The sequence below is a fragment of the Macrotis lagotis genome, chromosome 5, assembly GCF_037893015.1.
Source record: "Macrotis lagotis isolate mMagLag1 chromosome 5, bilby.v1.9.chrom.fasta, whole genome shotgun sequence".
NCBI classification, from domain to species: domain Eukaryota; kingdom Metazoa; phylum Chordata; class Mammalia; order Peramelemorphia; family Peramelidae; genus Macrotis; species Macrotis lagotis.
Window position 1 is genome coordinate 77994174 of NC_133662.1, and position 20801 is coordinate 78014974.

Here is a 20801-nt window from a genome sequence, read left to right on the forward strand (position 1 = left end):
TCTCATTTTTAAAATATATAGAGAATTGATTTATAAGGTTACAAGTTATTCCCCAACTGATAAATGGTCAGAAGTTATGAACAAGCATTTTTCAAATGAAATTAGTTACATACAATAATATGAAAAAATGCTCTAAATCATTTACTGATTAGGGAAATGAAAATTAAAATATCTATGAGGTATTACTTCACACCTATCAGGATTGGCTAAGATGACAAAAATGGGAAAATGATCAATGTTGCTGAAGTTGCGGGAAGACTGGGACATTAAATATCGCTGGTGGAGTTGTAAACTGATCCAACCATTATGGAACTATGCCCAAAAAGCAATAAAACTGTTCATACCTTTTGACCCAGCAATTCCAATTCAAGGCCTATATCTAGAAAAAATCATAAAAAAGAAAAGTCTCACATGTTCCAAATATTCATATAGCAGCTATTTTTGTAGTGGCACAGAATTGGAAATTGAAGGGATGCCCATCAACTGGGGAATGGTTGAACAAGTTATGGTATATGAATGTTATGGAATACCATTTTTCTAAAAGAAACCATAAATGTTCAGACTCTAGAGAAGCATGGAATGACTGACAGGATCTGATGCTTGGCGAAGGGAACAGAAACAAGAGAACATTGGACACATTAACAACAACATTATGAGATGATGAACCTTGACAGATGCAAGCTCCTCTAAGCAGTTCAGAGAACTAAGATAACCCTTTTAGATCAGCTATGGACAATGCTATCCCCCATTCAGAGGAAGAAAAACAAAACAAAACAAAACAAATACATCTTTCATTATCTGATGAACATTATTCACTTTAAAAAAAAATGTATTTCTCTCCCTTAATCCTAATTCCTCATACAAAAATGACTAATATACATGTTTAATATAAATGTATATATAATATTAACCTATTTACTGCCAAGAGGAGGGGTGGGTAGGAAAGGAGGTTGGAAGGAAATCTTGTAATTTAAAAATATAAATATATGCATATGGATGAAGGTTGAAAAACTTTCATAACATGTATTTGGAAAAATAAAATATCAAGAGCTTTCTTTACTATCCAACTCTCACAGCCATACATTGTTAATAAAAAAAACCCCATGGCTTCAAAGGGGAATGTCTCCACTTTTTAGTATGCTGTCCAGATTTGCCATAGCTTCCCTTCCAAGAAACAACCATCTTAATTTCATGGCTATAGTTGCCATAAAAATCTGATACTGCTTCTTCTAGCTCTATTTGACACGAAGTGATGAAACTAGTTGTCAAGATCTTAATTGATTTGTTTTTTATTTTACTTAAGTTTTAAGGCAGTTTCTTCTCTCCTTTTACCCTCATGAAGAGGCATCTTAATTTTTCCCTTTCTGTCATCTTGGTGACATCATCTGAGTATGTGTATATATATATATATATATATATATATATATATATGAGATTGTTGATATTTTCCCTAAGAACTTTAATTCTGGGTTTTAACTAAGGAAAGAAGGAAAGGAAAAGGGAAAAAAGAAAAGGAAAGATCCATTCAACTAAAAACTCTAGAGAATAGCAAGAAAAAAAATAAGGTTTTTCTTAAATGAGTAATACAAAAGAAGAAAACAAGAGATACCAAGGCAATGTTTCATGCAAAAATGGGCATGAAAAAAGACAAAAGTGGTAGGGACCTAACAGAAACAGAAGGGATTGAGAAAAAGTGGCAAGAATGCACAAAAAAATGTATACAAGATCTTAACAGTACTGTTACCCAATATTGTGATTACTGGTCTAGAGTCAGACATCCTAGAGAATGAAGTTAAGTGGGTCTTACAAGCACTGCTAATAATTAGGCTAATGGAAGTGGTGGAATTCCAGTTGAACTATTTAAAAATCCTAAAAGAGGATATTAAAGAGCATTCAATATGCCAGCAAATTTGTAAAACTCAACTGGCCACTTGATTGGAAAAGATCAGTTTATGTCCCAATCCTAAAAGAAGGGAAATGCCAAGGAAAGTTCAAATTAACAAACAACTGTGTATATTTCATATAACAGAAACGTTAAACTTAAGATTCGGTAAATTAGGCTTAAGAAAATATGTGAACCAAGAATTACCAGAAGAGCAAGATTGTTTTCAAAGGCAGAGGAACTAGAGACCAAATTGCCAGCATTAGTTGGATTATGGAAAAAGCAAGGAAATTGCAGAAAAAAAACTACTTCAGCTTCATTGGTTACACTGAAGTCTTTAACTGGGGCAGGGGGGGCAGGAATCAAAATCTGTTAAGTCCTCAAAGAGATGGAAATATCAGATTGATATATTTACATCCTGAGGAACCTGTATGCAGGTCAAGAAGCAACAATTAGAACTGAACATGGAACAACTGATTGATTTTTAAGATTAGAAAGAGAGCACACAGGAATTTCTTTAATGATGTTAAAGTTAACAGGACAAGTAGCAGGGTCAACAAGTTTGACTCGTTAGAGAAAAATGGACAGTTCTTTTATAGCAAAATTTTGGACCTCATTCAGAAAGTCATATGCTAGGAAAATTTTCATTTGCAGGGTTCTCTCAGGATGGGGGTGGGATTCAAGGAGCATTTATCCCATGTTTTAGATAAGGAACAAGGATATGCTTTATCTAAGTAAGACAGCTGGGGTCAATCTCCAAAACATACTTACAATTCTCTATCTGGGACCCCTTGCTATACAACATCCAAGTTATGTATTATACTCTATCAACATCTGCCTCTAGAGAAAGAACTGATGACTATAAGACATATACACATTTTTATCTCTAATGGTAACCATCTCCATTGGCAAGGTAGAAAGGGAGGAAAAAATATGCAAAAAATGCATAGCAGGGAATAAAAGAAAACTTAGGAGAGTAACTTTGAAAATGATATGTAATCTTTAAAAAAGTTTTCAAGAAGTAAACTGAAATGCAAATTCCTGATCTTTTGGTGAATCATTTTTATGTTGTGTGGTATACATGGAAATGTTCTTTTTTCTTTATGTAAGTTCAAAATGAATTTTTTTAAAAAAGAGTTCAGTAAGGACAAAAGTAATGAACACAAATACATGTAATTTGGTCAAGCACTAAAACTATAATAACACTGACATCATCCATGTATTTTTTAATTCTGAAAAACAAATCTTCCCTTTAGAAAAACTGCTTCTGCCTCCTATCTCCTTCTAAAACCCCATTCCTTGCCTCCAGTCTCAGTATCAAATGGAATTTCATTTTGCTCACTCTTTTCTTAAAACTCCAGGATAGTGAGAGCCCACTAGAACTCTCTAGACTAGTCTATTCCAAAGCCCAGGGTATTCCTATTGTTCATTATATTTTCCTTCTATTCTGTAGACTGCAACTACGAGAAAGAGAAATTGGTTATCATTAAAACTGGATATCCACAATTTAAAATAAAGATTTTTAGCCCCTCAAAGGCTTTTTGTCTAACAGATATCATACCCAGCTACAATTTAGGACCAGGTCATGCCTATTTATAGAACTACATTAGCAAAGTTTTAGTTAGTAAAGCAAAGAATAATTTAAGAAGTGCTGTGAAACTCTGAGCACTACAATCTGAAAGTCTAAATTTGGGAGGACAAAGTGGTTCCTAAAGAAATGCTATGGGAGCAGTTAGGTGGTACAGTGGATAGAGCACCAGCCCTGGAATCAGGATGACCTGAATTCACATCTGGTCTCAGACACTTAATACTTGTCCAGCTGTGTGACCTTGGGAAAGTCACATAACCTGACTGCCTTACGAAATAAAACAAAATAAAATAAAAATAAAGAAGTTATTAATTGGTTCTGAATCAAATCATTGTCCTAACTCCACCCCTTTAGTGTTGAAAAAGTTGATGAAGGGCTGAATGGGGGAATTCACAAAGCAACATGTCAATCTGCCTTAGAATAGTAATTTCAAAATTCAGATAATGGAGTCAAATCCATTTTTAAACATTTTCACTTCAGCTGAAGCAAAATATATTTTGCTCCAACCTTTTACCTTTACTCTATATGTATCTCTCTGCCTCAAATGAGTTTCTCATAAACAGTATATTGTAGGATTCTGGTTTTTAGTCCACTCTGTTATTTGCTTACATTTTAAGGGAGAGTTCATCCCATTCACATTCAAAGTTGTAATTAACTCTTTATTGCCCTCCATACTATCTTCCCTCTGTTTGTATTTTTTCCCTTTATCCATATTCCCTAGTATTTTGTTTCTGAATACCACCACCTTCAGCATTTGCCCTCCTATAGCCACCCCACCCCTTTCTTTCCCCTTCCCTTTCTTCTGTTAGTTCCCCCTTTTCTCCCCGTCCCTGTCTTCATCCCCCCTCCCCTTTTCGTACTTGAAAGGTAAGATGTTTTTTAAGTTAACTGAGTGTGTGTGTAAGTTAACTTTAAGCCAAGTCTGATAAGAGGAAGACCCTAGTGTTTCTCATCTCCTCCCTTCTTCCCCTCTATTACCATAGGTATTTTATACATCTTAATGTATAAGATTTACCCCATTCAATCCCCTCCCTCCTACTGTCTCCTTCCTGTCCCCCTTTTTAAGAAGGAAGTGTTTTTAAATTATTCTGAGTCATAGAAAATCCTGAATATCCATCACTTCTGGCTAAGTATATTCTCTAGTAGAGTTACAATTCTTGAGAGTTATTAGAGTCTTTCTCCCAAGTAGGGATACAGCCAGTTTCATCCCATTGGATAGCAGTCTCATGGATGAATCATGAGTGTCCAGATAGAGTTACAATTCTTAAGAGTTATGGACTCTTTTTCCCATGCTTACTGGATAGCAGGGTTTTTTCCTTTATGTCCCCCCCCCCAACTTCTTTTACCTTTTCATGTATCTCCTGTTTGATGTATAATTTTTCTATTTAGCTCTGGTTTTTTCATCAGGAATTGTTGGAAGTCTTCCATTTCATTAAATGTCCATCTTTTCCCCTGAAAGAGAAGGCTCAGTTTTGCCGGATAGTGGATTCTTGGCTGCATTCCAAGTTCCCTTGATCTTTGATCCCTTAATGTTGATGTATCCAGGTCCTGCGCACTCCTTACTGTGGTTCCTTGGTATCTAAATTGATTGTTTCTGGCTGCTTACAGGATTTTCTCTTTTATCTGATAGTTCTGGAATTTGACCACAACATTCTTTGGTATTTTCATTTTAGGATCTCTTTCTGGAGGGGAGCGATGCATTCTTTCAATAAATATTCTGTTCTCTGGTTCTATGATATCAGGAAAATTTTCCAACACTAAATCCTGTAATTTTAAGGCTAGGCTTTTTTTCTCTTCAATGTTTTTAGGAAGACCTATAATTCTCAGTTTTTGCTGATGAGGTATTTTACATTTTCTTCTATTTTTTTTTGGTAGGCTCTTGCTGTCTCATGAAGCCATTAGTTTCCACAGACTCCATTCTTTTTTTTTTAGAGAATTTTCTTCATTTACCTTTTGCAACTCCTTTTCCAATTGATCAATTTGGTTTTTGAAAGAGCTCTTTCCATTTGACCAATTGATGTTTTGAGAGAATTATTTTCTTTTTGTATTTGCCCAATTGAGTATCTGAGAGAATTATTCTCATTTTGTATTTGTCCAATTGTATTTTCCAATGATGTGTTTTCTTGTTGCAAGGTGTCAATCTTCTCTTTGGTTTCTTTTCCCAAATTTTCCAAATGAAAAACTCCTTCCTTATTTCTTCAAGGAAGTCTTTTGGAGAGCAGATCATATTTTTCTCAGAGCTTCTAGGTCTCTCTGAACTAGGGTCTTTTCCTTCCAAGAATTTTTCTCCGGACCCTCCTTTCCACTGGCTTTTCTTCATTTTACTAAGACCCTGAGTTGGGGAGGGGCTAGTTCAAAGAGGTTTGGTGTTGGGATCCCTTGAGGCTTTACTCACTGAGTGTAATATCTTCAGCTGGCCAGTAGGGGGTGCTGGTTGCTTTCTCTGGAGTGTCTGTGACCTTGATTGAGGCCCTATCCCTTGACCTGGAGGGAGTGATTAAAGTTGTTAAATACTTGTCTTTGATCAACAGTGGGCTATACCCTGGGGTGAGGTGATCACACTCCCTATTTGTCAGGGAGATGGTTCTGCTACTTGGCTTTAGCCTGGGGCAGAGGTAGTCTGTAATTGTGTTTGTTCTGGGAAGAGGCTTTAGCTGAAATGAAGGCGCAGGGATGTTGTTCACAGCTCTCCCACACCAGAACTCCCCCTCTAGCCCTGCTGGTAAGCTCCTGAGGGTCAGCACCAATACCAATGCCTCTGCTCCCTAGCTGACCCAAGCCCTCCTGGTCAACCAGGCTCTAGCCCTTGATCAAGTCAGTCTGATTCTCAGGCCCTCAGGCTCTGGGGAGCCCCACCACTAATCAGACTAATCAGGCTAATCCAAGGCTAATCCAGGCTCCCAGGCTCTCACTGGTCCCTTGCTCCTGGCAGTCTACCCTCTGCACCCACACTCACCCAGGGATTTAGGAAGAGAATTCCTGAGGTAGATGCACTTTCTCCTGACTTTTCTTGACCAGATTTCTGTTAAGAGGTTTGTTTCATATCATATATGGGGGAAAATCAGGAGATTTTAGAACTGTGCCTGTCTTCTCTCTGCCATCTTGGCCGGAAGTCCATTTTTTAAACATTTTTAACACTCATCTTAAAATTATTTTTAATACCAGATGAACAATGGTTTTGCATATTTTGTCGCTACTTTTAACAGTCAATCTATTAGATATTGAGAGAAACTATTATTTTATCTTATATTAATAACCCATTACTAATTAGGATCCAGGCTTTATACTTCTTTATTCAGGGACAAGGCTCATTGGTGAGACTGGTCTAATCTTCTGGGTACAGGCTCTGAGATCTTGGGCAGGACTTCACCCAAGTTTGTTTAACATGTAAACAGAATCTAACCTAGGTGATTTCATTGCAGGCTTCTCTTAGGTTGAAGCTAGGATTCAAGAAGCCCCAAAGCATTAAGCCCAAGTCCCTGGTGACCCTCCACTGGAGTTTAGGATAACTGAGCTCATGAAGGAGAAAACCAACCAGAATGGTCTAGGTAGAGAGGAATTCTCTTGTCTAGATTGCCAGAGGCAGCTAAATCTCATAATCAAGTCATATTCTTAGCAAAAAGACCTGAATGAAAACTGTTAGCATACCTTCTCATTAATTTGTCCACCCCCTCAGTAACTGTTTACCAATCAGGATTGATTTTCATCTGTCAGGGAGATTTCCTCTTTTAAAAGTGTATTAAGGTACTCAATATCTCATTACGGTTCTTAGTTACTGAGAGAAATCAATGAACAATTTATTGATTAGACATCTAAGTAACAAATTATTATTATTACTTAACAAATTACTAATTACCCAACAACTGTCTTTCCAGATTTTCATTCCTCAGAATATTAGATAGTAAAATGCTGCTTTGCTTGAAGAACACTTATTCACATTCAGAAAACTGACATATTTTCCCATACAAAACACTAGTCTATTCCCATACAAAACATTTTGCTGAGAGTAGATACAAAATTTTTCACTCAAAGAAATCCCTTCCCAGTTTGCTGCCTATCATCTATTCTTAGACAAAATAATCAAAAGAGATGTCACATGTACTTCCTTTTTATCCTAAATATGTTATTGACTATGGTCCCCTTGATACTCACAATGTCCTTTGTATTACTATTTAGTTTTTACCCTAAGCTCTCTTGGCATCTTCGCAGTATCTCTGCAAAGTTTTGCTTCCCTTTGCAAAATTCTGAGAAACAAGTCTGACAGCAGGAAAATCTCATCTGTGTCACACACACAAACACAAGCCTTTCTAAACTTCTATTTAGAAATTTGTCAGAAAAAAATCATTTTTATTTTTCATTTAGGAACTTTCCTCTTAATTAGAAATGGCACCCAAGAAATATGACAAAACCAGTTCCTCATACCACCTCTCTCAATAATTAATGAATGAAGCATTTGCTAAACATTAACTATATGTAAAGCACTATATTAAATGCTGGAAAAATGAACAGAAAAAGAAAGTTTGGTTCTCCAACTCCCAGTTTCAAAGAGGAGACAATAAGTATGGAAGGTTTTAGCTAAAAGTCATTTAGAAAAGGTCCCATGATCCTTAGGGTACAGGTCAAGTAGATGATAATGCCTTTCCTCTATATCATTTAAGCCAATAATATTATATTGGTTTCTGGTGTTCAAACATTTGACAATGTCAAGGATTTGGGTGGCAAAAACTTTCCTCTGGGAGTCTTCAAAAGATGTCCTTGAGCATCTTTAGGAGCAACTGCCAGGTTATATCTTCATAGAAATTGCTACCCAGTTTGGTGATTGTATTTATAAACTAGGCTGAAAAAGACTAGAAGTACTGCTATAATAGAGTTTTAAAAATTCCTGGAGGAAAAATAATTTAAAGTAGAATATATGTGAAATCTTGGGTCTAAAATCTTCATATAAGGTTGTATTAAGAAAGGTGGATATTCACACTGAATTAACAATTATGTTTATATACAGAACATAACAGCACTTTGCTGATTTAATTTCCTTTTTTTAAATTTTTAAAAAAATTTTTATTTAAGGCAATGGGGATAAGTGACTTGCCCAAGGTCATATTATTAAGTGTCTGAGGCTGGATTTGAACTCTGGTACTCCTGAGTTGCCCCACGGATTTAATTTCAATTTCAATTCAATTTCAATTTAATTTCAATAAATTCTGTTAATAGATTGTAACATTAGTTTCCTTGTAGAAATTAACCTATAAGGCCTTGCTTTTGATATTTATACTATGTGATATTAGAGTGAAAACACTGGACAAGCTTTATGTTTAAGAGGAGTAGAAATGAAAGCTGGGTAGAAAAAAATCTTAATTATAATCTATAAAAATCAAGGAAAAATTTCTCTATTGATTCATCTCTACCCTCTTGCTCTTCTAACATCCAGGTACATTAATCATACTATAAAAATACAATACAAATATAGCATATTATTGACTGCCCTTAAGAAAAATTTTAAAGGCAAATCTGTTCTGCTACAATGTGTTTCAAAAATGTGAATCTGCTCTAATACTATTGACATTATAGGGAATATTTTGAATATGCAAATTTCTAGTATACTTTTGTACAATTTTTCCCAGCAGCAACACTTCACACTAACTTAGAAGTTGCAACCCTTCCAATACTTCCATAAGCAAAGTTCAGGTCTTTTTCAAGGTAAATATCCATATTTATTATAATATCTTCTGGTGCACAAGGAGCTGTTATGGAGAAGGGTTCCACTTATATCCCCACTCTTCCTTCCTTCCTCCATGGTCTCCAGATGGAAGTACTGCTTGCCAACCTTTTAATGCAGCCTGAGTCACAGGCAAAAGAGCAGCCCAAAGTCAAAAATCAGTTATTTATTTATTGCAGTATTTATATATTTCTTATTTTTAAAATAAATATTTATTGCTATTTTCTGTTTCTTACAACACCATAGTTCTATCCAGAACCGCCCCCCCCCCATTTCTCTCTCCTGGAGAGCCATCCCACCTAAAAACCAGTATTTTTTGAAGAAATAAAAGGGGGGGGGATGTCAAAACAACTGAAATGACACATTAATAAAGCTTAAAAATATGCAATAGGTAACACCAGTGGATCTCCTACTTCCACAAAGGGGTAGATTGGAAGTGTCTCCTCATATCCCTAATTTGAATCTTACTTGAGCTTCATAATTATGTTACATTTACTTTTGATTATTTTCTTTTTTGGTGTCTCATTGTTCTCTCCAATTCTATTGTAGCTGTATATATTGTTTTCTTGGTTCTTTTTACTTTACTATGCATCAGTTTATTTATAGCTTTCCAGGTGTCTCTATTCATCATAAGCATCATTTCTTTCAGCACAATAACATTTTTTTAAACGTTTTTTCAAGGCAAATGGAGTTAAGTGGCTTACCCAAGGCCCACAGCTGGGTAATTATTAAGTGTCTGAGGCCGGATTTGAAGTCAGGTACTCCTGACTCCAGGGTTGGTGCCCTTCCACTGTGCCACCTAGCCACCCCCATAATAATATTCTTATTACATTCATGTGCTATAATTATTTTTAGTCATTCCACAATTAATGGGCAACAACCTTGCTTCCAATCCTTAGCTATCACATAAAATGCTGCTATAAATATTTTAGAATACATGGGGACTTTTTAATTGATGGATTCCTTGGGTATAAACCTCTGTAATAAAGACTGGATATTTTAATCTCTTTATTTGTGTAAATTCAAAATAGTAGTAGCATTTCACAGCACCACCAACTATGTAGTAGTATGCTTAACCTGCCACAACACCTCTAAAGATTGCTGCCATTTTTTTTACATTTTTGCCACTTCGCCAGTGAAAGGTAAAATTTCAGAGTTGTTTTGATTAGTATTTCTCTTATTAGTAATCTGAAGTGTTTTTTTCATGTAGTTTGAATAATTTGAAGTTTTTTTTAAGAGTTATATGTTCCCATTATAAACACTAATAGCAACATTGGGTGATGATCAACCATAATGGACTTGTTCGTTTCTGGAGTACAATGATCAAAAAGACCTGTGATGGAAAATAAATACCATCTATATCCAAAGAAGGAACTATGGAGTTAAATACAGTCCAAGTTTACTACCTTCAATTTTTAAAAGTTACTTTATGTATTACGTTTTTTTCCTCTCCAATTTTTTTGTTTCAATTTTATTCTTCTTTCACAACATGACTAATTTGATATATGCTTAATATATTAACATGTAAAATCTATATTAGATTACTTTCTGTCGGGGGAGGGAGAAAAATGTGAAACTCAAAACCTTACCAAAAATTGATGAGTAAAAATTATCTTTGCCTGAAGCTGGAAAAATAAATAAATTATTTTTTGAAAAATGCATTACTTTCAAAGATGAAAAAACAAAAAACTAGCTGTTCACACCCAAAGGGCAATAAAACTCTGCATAACCTTTGATACAGAATACAACTACCAAAGAGATCATAATATGTACAATGCACAAAAATATTTATAGTAGGTCTTTTTTGTTGTGGCAAAGAATTAGAAATTCAGGGGATGGGGCGGCTAGGTGGCACAGTGGATAAAGCACCGGCCCTGGAGTCAGGAGTACCTGGGTTCAAATCTGGTCTCAGACACTTAATAATTACCTAGCTGTGTAGCCTTGGGCAAGCCACTTAACCCTATTTGCCTTGCAAAAACCTGAAAAAAAATTCAGGGGATACCCATCAACTGGGGAATAGCTGAACAAACTGATATATGAATGTGATGGAATATTACTGTTTTATAAGAAATAACAAGTGGCTGGATTTCAGAAATGTCAGAAAGACTTACATGAACTGAGGCTTTGTGAAGTGAGCAACATTGTGTGATGACCAATTATGATGAACTTGTTCTTCTCAGCAGTATATGGATTCAAGACAATTCTAAAGGACTTGTGATAAAACATACCATGCACATCCAGAAAAAGAACTATGTCGATGTAGACCAAAGAATATTATTTTTAATTTTTAAAATTTGTTTTATACTTTCCTCTCCCTTTTGTTTTGATTCATCTTTTAAGACACGATTAATATGGAAATATGTTTAACATAGTTATACATGTCTAACCTATTAATTGATGTCACAGGGAAAGGAGGGAGAAAAATGTGGAACTCAAAACCTTACAAAAATTGAAAGGTGAAAACTATCTTTGCATGTAGTTAGAAAAATAAACAAATTTATTTAAAAAAAAGCAAGTTGCATGTAATCAAGATTTGGGTAACCATATATGAACATATTTTTTTCTGATTTTCTTTGCATATGGAAATGCTTGCTTGTTTTTGGTATCTAAATGCAGAATAAAAATTAAGTTAAATTTTAAAAGAATTTAACTGTGTCCTAAACACTTTTCCCCTATAAGTTTTATAGTTTTTATTGTCCAATTTTGTGGGAATGCAAGTTGTGGTATAGCAAGAATGCTATAACTGATTTTACTTATGTTTTCCTCTACCCTATTCCATATACTGTGACAGCAGGTCTTCATTTAAAGGAAGCAATGGTCATGGCTCCATCAAATTCATTATGAAGATAGTCCCATTCTATGCACATTGTAGCAATATCAACACTCACAATGATGACAAAAATCTTTTTTAACTTACTGCACCTTTTTGTTGTTTTCAGAAGTTGGGCTGAGAATGGTTAGTTCTGGTCTACTTGGTTTAGGCTTTGGGGATTCACAAGAATTAATGAAATTCATGATGAAAGGTTCCAAATGCTGGCCCTTCTGCAGTGACACAGGTTGATAAAAAAAAATAATAAGAGATAGAAAAAAATAATTCACTATGCTCTCATTAGTCACAAAATATTTAGAAATAATGATTACTCACCTCTTTCATTAGTTTTCCTGGGACAGATTTTATAATTTTCCCTGAAATTTAAAAACATAACACTCCATCTTAAATCTTACCTGGTAACAGTCTGCACTTTATCACTATTACTTAAGGTGAATAGCTTCAAATGGTAATTTCACTTATCAAATAAAATTAGTTTCATTTTATCATTTACTTTCAATGGAAATTTACATTGGGAAGCAAAAAATTTATTTCTAAAGCTGTAAGAATTTTTTTTACTTTAACCACAGTAATTAATAAACCAATGCATTCAAGCAGAAGACAAACTAAAAAGAAAATTGGGAAATATTACAAACTTAAAACACAACTTATTTTATTTCAGAGGCAGTTAGGTGGCAAAGTGGTTGGAGTACTAGGTCTGTGGTCAGGAAAACCTGAGTTCAAATTTGATCTCAGATACTTAATGAGATGTGTGATCTAGGCAAGTCATTTAATCTGTCTGTCTCAGTTTCAAGTGAAAACTCTTTTTTGTAAAAAGCAGTAGCACCAGACTTCCCTAGTTGTTGAGGCTTTAAAAAAAAGATCATATTTGTATTTATGGTTGCAGGAATTTCTGAATTTTTGCAAATATCATATCTGACAAATTCTACTTGGATGCTAGAGAAGTTAACATTCCTGGGGCGGCTAGGTGGCACAGTGAATAGAGGACCGGCCCTGGAGTCAGGAGTACCTGAGTTCAAATCCGACCTCAGACACTTAATAATTACCTAGCTGTGTGGCCTTGGGCAACCCACTTAACCCCATTTGCCTTGCAAAAAATAAAAAGTTAACATTCCTCTCTGAAACATAAAAACCCCAAAATATTTCCCAAGCCATTAACTCTCACACAACTACTATCCACACATCCTTTCCCTCCTAGTTGGGTGACGAAAGCACTGAATAAGTTGAGCGCTTTATGATAGAAGCTTTTGGTTCTGCTTTAATAAATACTCAAGGTGTGGCCAACAGTTAATGTTTTTCATTCTTACAAGGACCTATGCAATTTTACATAGCACTTCTTGCCTCTCACCATCTACTCTACACTATTCTTTCATACCATGGCAGAGGGGGATTTCTTCTTCTGTATTTGAATAATCTTTAACATTTGTACTTGACTTCATGGATATTCACCACCTTAGGAGGTCTTCTCCTGCTTCTATCATCTGGTCCATCTTCTCTCCCTCTCATCTCATTCACTTAATATCCTCTACTTAAGTCCCCATACTCAGATTTTAAGAATTAAATCTTCTGCAAATGTATATTTTCCTGGACAATCAGATAAATACTATCTCTATTATTCTTATTTTTTTATTATGTAGAGTATACTTTATTTTTAAGCATATAATAAATCCAGTATAGCATGTCTTAGTTTTTTGCTCTTATTTTTAAATTATATATTTTGTTTTCCAATTACATACAATGGTAGTTTCTATCAAACATTTTTTTTGCAAGATTTTGAATTTTACAATGCCCCCCCCAACAAAAGACAATGATATAATCTTTACATTTGTTTCCATGATATACATTATCTCTATTATTCTTGGGGGTTTGGGGGTTTTTTTTTTTTAGATTTTGATAAGGCAAATGGGGTTAAGTGGCTTGCCCAAGGCCACACAGCGAGGTAATTATTAAGTGTCTGAGACCAGATTTGAATCCAGGTACTCCTGACTCCAGGGCCGGTACTCTATCCACTGTGCCACCTAGCCGCCCCCTATCTCTATAAGGTTTATAATTCTGCCTTTGTTAAACATATTTTGACTCATCACCACCTTTAATTTTTAAAAATTAAATATGAAAGCTTCTCTTGTATATCAAAATGAAAATACTACTAATAATAACTCATGTAACCCTTTACAATTTACAAAATGCATTCTTTACTATAATGTGCTCAGGAAGGAAAATACAATATGATTGGCGCATTTACAGATGAGGAAATAAACCAGAGATAAATGATTGCTTATTGTCACACAACTAGTATGTGTTAAAAGCTTGGACTGAATTCGGGTCTCCGTAATCCAAACATAACATTCTTTTTTTTTTACGTTTTTTTTTTTGCAAGGCAAACAGGGTTAAGTGGCTTGCCCAAGGCCACACAGCTAGGTAATTATTAAGTGTCTGAGACCAGATTTGAACCCAGGTACTCCTGACTCCAGGGCTGGTGCTTTATCCACTACGCCACCTAGCCATCCCATAATACAACATAATACAACATTCTTTATACCATATCATGTATGATTCTCCTTATTCCATTTCCCTCCCCTTCTAACCTAGTTCTACCTTCTGATAGCTTATTTATATTTATACATCAGTTCAAGTACTATAATTTCCACAAGTCTTTCTTATAAATTTTAAAAACTTTCTGTACTTGTCTATATCCATGCATAGGATTCCTAACATATACTACCTTATTACAGCAGTTACAACAAACATGTCTTAGCTTCATAAGTTGTAAAACCCTTGAAGACAAGGACCATATCTTACATCCTTTGTTATCTTAAAAGTTATTTGCATACAGAAGACAGTCAATAAATATTTGAAAAAAAAAATATTTTTTTTTCATTTTTGGCTACTTTTTTCCAAGAAAAGAGAACCATGGAAAGCATGGGAACTGAAAGACATAATTTGGAGATTTAAAGAAAAGAGGAGTACAGAGGAGTGATGGATGTCTCATTTTAAAGGTCTAGGTGCATAAGAAGGGGACAGATTCTGAAACCTTTCTTCCCTCCCTTTAAAGACTAAATTACTTGTGCAAATAACTTGTGCACTTGTTAAATTCATTTTTCAATTTCATACTAAAGTAAAAACACTTTTTTTTTAGGTTTTTGCAAGGCAAATGGGGTTCAGTGGCTTGCCCAAGGCCACACAGCTAGGTAATTATTAAGTGTCTGAGACCGGATTTGAACCCAGGTACTCCTGACTCCAAGGCTGGTGCTTTATCCACTATGCCGCCCCGTAAAAACACTTTTAAATGATGCAGCTGGCATAACTTTTATGAACGCGATTTCAAATAGCTTATTTGAGTTGGAAGTTTTACAATGCAACATTCGTGATGTATCATAGAGCACACATTTAGCAATAGAGACTACTCAAATAGTTCCAAATATCACTTTCAATTAACAATCTGTTCCAGATCATATATAATCCAACATGATCAGGAAAACAATACAGCTGGGTTTCATAATACTGCAAAAAAAGATTACAACAGAGAATTTTCAATTAAAAGCTATGGTTGGAATGATTTTAAACACTCTGGCCTCCAAATATTCAAACATCAAATTATTTTTCAAGTCATTCACTGACTTGAGTCGACTTTGCCACTGGCAACTTTACTTGACTTTTCAAAAATAGAGGAAATTTAAACTTTATAAATTTTTGTGATTTCATCTTTAAAATTGGGCAACCGACATACCATGGAATAAATACTATGCAGTAGTGTTTTTTATAATAATAATAATCCATTAAAGATATACTGAAACTTGAAACTTAAGGTTTATTAAATCCAAATTTTTTCTCCTGGAAATTCTAAATCATTCATGAAAAAGCAAAACCAAGTATAAATACTGATTCAAAGCAGGAAGGATTTTCTAGAAAAATACTAACTCACAACGACCTATATGAATGTATTTATTACATAAAGTCAATGGACAATTTTAATTTATTTAAATAAAATTCTTCTACACTAAATACTGAGATACCACTAAATAAATCTAAGCACATTTTGCAGATGTGGAATCTGAAGCACCCCAAAATATAATTTTAAAGTAAAGTATAACTTAATTCACTACAAACTATACCAAACGTCATTAGATTTTAGGACAAAAGAATTCCTTAAAATTCAAAATAAAGAATTAAACAATCTAACAATTTAATCAGTATAAAAATTTGAATCTTGACACTCACCAAAGGTTAAGAAGTCCAGGTTTATTAGGCAGGACAGAGTAAAATTCCAGAGTGAAGACATTTGTGGCCAGTAATATTTATCATTAAACTATATGCTCAAATGTGAAAAGCTCTGAAAACATTGCTTCTTTAATTCCCTTACATTTAAATTTAGAAAGAATGAGGACATAAGACCTAAAATGATCTAAATTTTTACAAGAGTTGATAAGGACAGATTACTAATGTAATCAGAACCCAAATGACACATGGCTTGAAATTCTTTTTTTCCTTGGTTTTTGCAAGGCAATGGGTTAATTGACTTGCCCAAGGTCACACAGCTAGGTAATTATTATTAAGTATCTGAGTCTGGATTTGAATTCAAGTCCTCCTGACTCCAGGGCCAGTACACTATCCCTTGCACCACCTAGCTGCCCCACAACTTGAAATCCTTAAGTTTGGTACTATTCTTAAATTTGGTACTAGAATTGGAAGACAGGAAGCTTACAGAAATTTTAAAGCATAGGAGTAATAAGCACTATGTACTTTTGAAGATAGCCAGAATCTATATGTAAATATATTTGTTCAAGTTAAATGATCAAATTGTTACTATTACTAAAATAGATACTTTGCCTTAAAGGTTTATAGAATACGTTCCTCATAATGCCTTGAAGTAGGTAGTAAATGTAATAATGTTAACATTTTATTGATGAGAAAAATGGGACTGAGGATACATGACTTGCACTATCAGAACTAATAAGTCTCTGAGGTAGTGTCTGTACCCAAGACTCTCATGATATAAAGATCAGCACTCTTTCTACTATATCAATATAGTCTCTTCTGAAATCTCAAAGAAACTTATAAACCCTTAATTGCTTATCAGTTGGACCACCTATTTTAATTTGGTTTAGTTTGGTTTTTAGTGAGGCAATAGGGTTAAGTGACCACAATAATGATTTTTAATTGACTTACCAAGATTTACATCAGGAAGTATCTTATCCAGAAACTGGGTCTCACCACCATTTGGAGAGAGAAAATCTGCCAGAAGTTGGCTATTACTCAATTCTGGATGTTGCAGAAGTTTCTTTAACGAAAAAGAAGGAAGAAGTTTAGTTATACCAACTAATCATGTTCTTAAAAACTATAGAAAAATTTAGAGTAACATAGACTATTTAAAAAATAGCAGTCTGCTTCAATCTCATGGGAAAGTCAGTACCGTACCAATGATAAAAACTCCAATCCTATTGTACTGCACTATTAACTTCTGGTATTCACCTAGAAAAATGGGATCAACAAGAGCACCTTATCTTTTATATTATTTGGGTTTCCTCAAGTCAAAGTAGTTTGTAAAAACAAAATGTTACATAAACATCAAGTGGTGATCGTCTTCAAAGAAACAGATCATCAATGAGATAATGCATCAACTGAGAACATTTTCATAAAAATAAAAGTCAACTTCAAAAGCAACAATGTCAAACAATCTTGCCTAGGGAAAAGAGAGACTGATCAGTGATTTTACTGGTTTAGGAAATGTCTAGGTAAGGAAGCTCCCTCCACAAATGCAAGTCAACGTACTCTCTGAAATTTATAGTTTAAGTGAGCTGCCTCAAGCACCAAGGGAGTAAGTGATTTGCCCAAGATCATGTAGCTGACATCTGTCAGAGGTACAACTTAGGGTTCTTGGCTTCCAGGTCAACTCTCTTCTATCCATTAAGTCCACTGCTTCTTGAAAACTATGTACCATTTAAATGTTTCAAAAAAGATATGAAATAGGGGCGGCTAGGTGGCGCAGTGGATAGAGTACTGGCCTTGGAGTCAGGAGTACCTGAGTTCAAATCCGGCCTCAGACACTTAATAATTACCTAGCTGTGTGGCCTTGGGCAAGCCACTTAACCCCACTGCCTTGCAAAAGCTAAAAAAAAAAAAAAAGAGAGATATGAAATGGGGCAGCTAGGAAGCACAGTGGATAGAGTACCAGCCCTGGAGTCAGGATAACCTGAGTTCAAATCCCATCTCAGACACATAATAATAACCTAGCTGTGTGACTAAAAAAGATATGAAAAATGATGTTCAAATATGTGTGTATGTGTATGTATTTTAAACAAATAGTTGCAAGAAAATATTGAAACAATAGGCCAAAATGGAGATCTATGTGTTATGGACTCCTTTGCTAGGGATCAAACAGATCCTTTCTCAGAATCTTGTTTTTAAATATATAAAATACAGAGTATTAGAAAGGAAACCAATTACACTGAAGTAACAATGTATTTTTTCCCCATACACATTCACAGACAAGGGGTACATGGATCCCAGGCTAAGAAACCTTAAGCTGGAAAATTAGAACCAATAAGTGAAATCAGATGCATGGTTTTCAAAGTATGAAATATGATTTCATAAAAATAGTTATGAGTAAAAGATTAGAAAAAGTTTCTAATATAAGGAGTGCACTTAATATTAAACATAACATTAAAAAACAGAAGAAAAGAGGATGATGTTGTTCAACTATGTTTAGTCCTGTCTGACTCTTCATGACTCCACTTGAAATGGTTGACCATTTCTTTTTCTGAATTATTTTACAGCTGAGGATCGGAGGCAAACAGGGTTAAGTGTCTGGGGTCAGATCTGAACTTAGGAGAAGTCTTTGTGATTCCAAATGCAAAGCTCTATTGCCTCCTAGCTGCCCAGAAAGAAGTATAAGAAGGACTAGATAAAAGAATAAAATTAAAATATAACTAAAAAAAACCCTAAAAAAAAAAGATCAAGGATCAACAGAAAGGATAAGAGATGTTTAGCACTGAAAGATAAAACTTAGAGGGAATAAAATTGTTTTCAAGTTTGCAAAGAGCTGAAATATGTAAATAACAAACTTATTCAACTTGGCCCCAGAGGACAAAATTAGGATCAACAGTTAAGGTTTCAGGACTACTTGTCAAGCCATCTTCACAAAAAAGGGAAATGAGCTCTAGCAAGACCTCTTCTTCATGAAATTGTGCCAGCTCTCGGGGACTATTTTTCCTTTTCATAGACATTTCATGACTATCATTTTAATAATGTACTCAAGAATTTCTCCAGAATGGGAACTTAAGTTAACTGGTCTATATAATTTGCAGACATCATTCTTTACACCTCTCCCCCTTTCTTGAGTAAAGGATGCAAGGAAGGGGGGGGGGATCAGAATAACTGTCCTTCTCTATCATTCTCCACAATCTTTTAAAAATCACTAACAATAACCTAACAATCATATAAATCAGTCCTTTAAGGACCATGGGATGCAGTTTGTCTATACCTAGTAACTTGAAACTCTGCAAGGGATAATAGCTTTCTTATTATCATCTGCCTTAAGAACACAAGACCATGAATCAGAAGACCTGAGCACAAATCCAGTCTAATGCTTAATATCTATGTGAACTTAGGCAAATTACCTTAACCTCCGTGGACCTGAGTTTTCTCCCTAGATGTAAAATGAAGGGGTTGGATTAGATGGCTTCAAAAATTACTTCCAGGTAGAAGTCTATGGATCCTTTGACTTATCTTAGGGTCACCTCTCTCCTAAGCTTTTCTGTTCCATTTTTTCCAGTTTAAGGATTACTTTCCTTGACTGAGAAAAAAGAATCAAGAATTGAAGAGTTCTCTTCTCTTTGCGTCCACTATCATCATCCTTCCCACTTAAAACAGTAGATCTACTGACTTCCTCTAGAGGATTTTAGGTCACCTATCCAACTTTTTCTTTTCTTTTTCTTTTTGAGGCAATCTGAGGGTACACAGTGTCTGAGGCTAGATTTGAACTTAGGTCCTCTTTGACTCTAGGACTAGTGCTCTATCCACCACACCAGCTAGTTGGCCACATTTTTTTTAAAGAAAACTAAATATGCCCTCCCAAAATTTGGGGTGTAACTCATACTATCCCTGCTTTTCTTTCCTACAGTAACACAAATTTTAAAATGAAGTAGATTTCTAAAGTTCCTATCATTTTTATTTCAGCAACACTTCTTCTTTGTTGTTCTAAATCAGGTCCAGAAAAGTAGTTCCCTTCATCATTTTCTCTACCTTTTATATCACAAATGAAAAGCTCAGGAAACACATCACAAAAGAAAAAAGGCATGTTATAGTGGTAATGAGGAAAGACCCTTCAGTTATATGATATCTACTTGAACTCTATCACTGTCTAAAGCACAGGAAAAAATTTTTTGGTTTTTATTTTACTTACAAAAATGTAAAAGAAGCAAATAATAGGAAACAATATTTCAGACTTAAGTAGGTAGTACAGCTACTATCCACAATTTATAAATGAAGTAATTAATGTTCAGAGGTGAACTAAACTGCCCAAGTTATGTAAATCAGAGGCTAAATTTGAATTCAGATCTGACTGTCTAAAAACCAGCTTCTGGAAAGAAAAATAGATACAACATCTGAAGAAAAGAAGCAGAGAAGACCAGTAACTCACAGATGATACCAAAAAAGAGATAATAAGGTCGATATCTTCAGAGATTTAGGAAAAAAATGTTCAAATGAGAGGTAATAAAAAGAATCAGTTTTTCTCATTTGGAAAATGAAAGACTACAACATCGGTGCTGAATGAACCTTTTAGCTC

The 20801-nt window shown here is 34.7% G+C and overlaps 1 protein-coding gene across 7 annotated transcripts in view; it reads right to left on the minus strand.

Moving 5' to 3' along the window:
* The window catches only part of SNX14 (sorting nexin 14), a 113631-nt gene that overhangs the window by 18204 nt on the left and 74626 nt on the right, over nucleotides 1-20801 (minus strand). For 5 of the 7 annotated variants that reach the window (XM_074187101.1, XM_074187102.1, XM_074187099.1 and 2 more), the window contains 3 exons: nucleotides 17183-17294; nucleotides 12332-12372; nucleotides 12109-12228 (listed from right to left, as the gene is read on the minus strand). In XM_074187101.1, the coding sequence (XP_074043202.1) occupies nucleotides 12109-12228; nucleotides 12332-12372; nucleotides 17183-17294 (273 nt within the window). Of the gene's footprint in view, nucleotides 1-4816; nucleotides 5955-12108; nucleotides 12229-12331; nucleotides 12373-17182; nucleotides 17295-20801 lie in introns of all 7 variants that reach the window. The other 2 variants (XR_012468482.1, XR_012468481.1) reach the window with 2 other exon arrangements.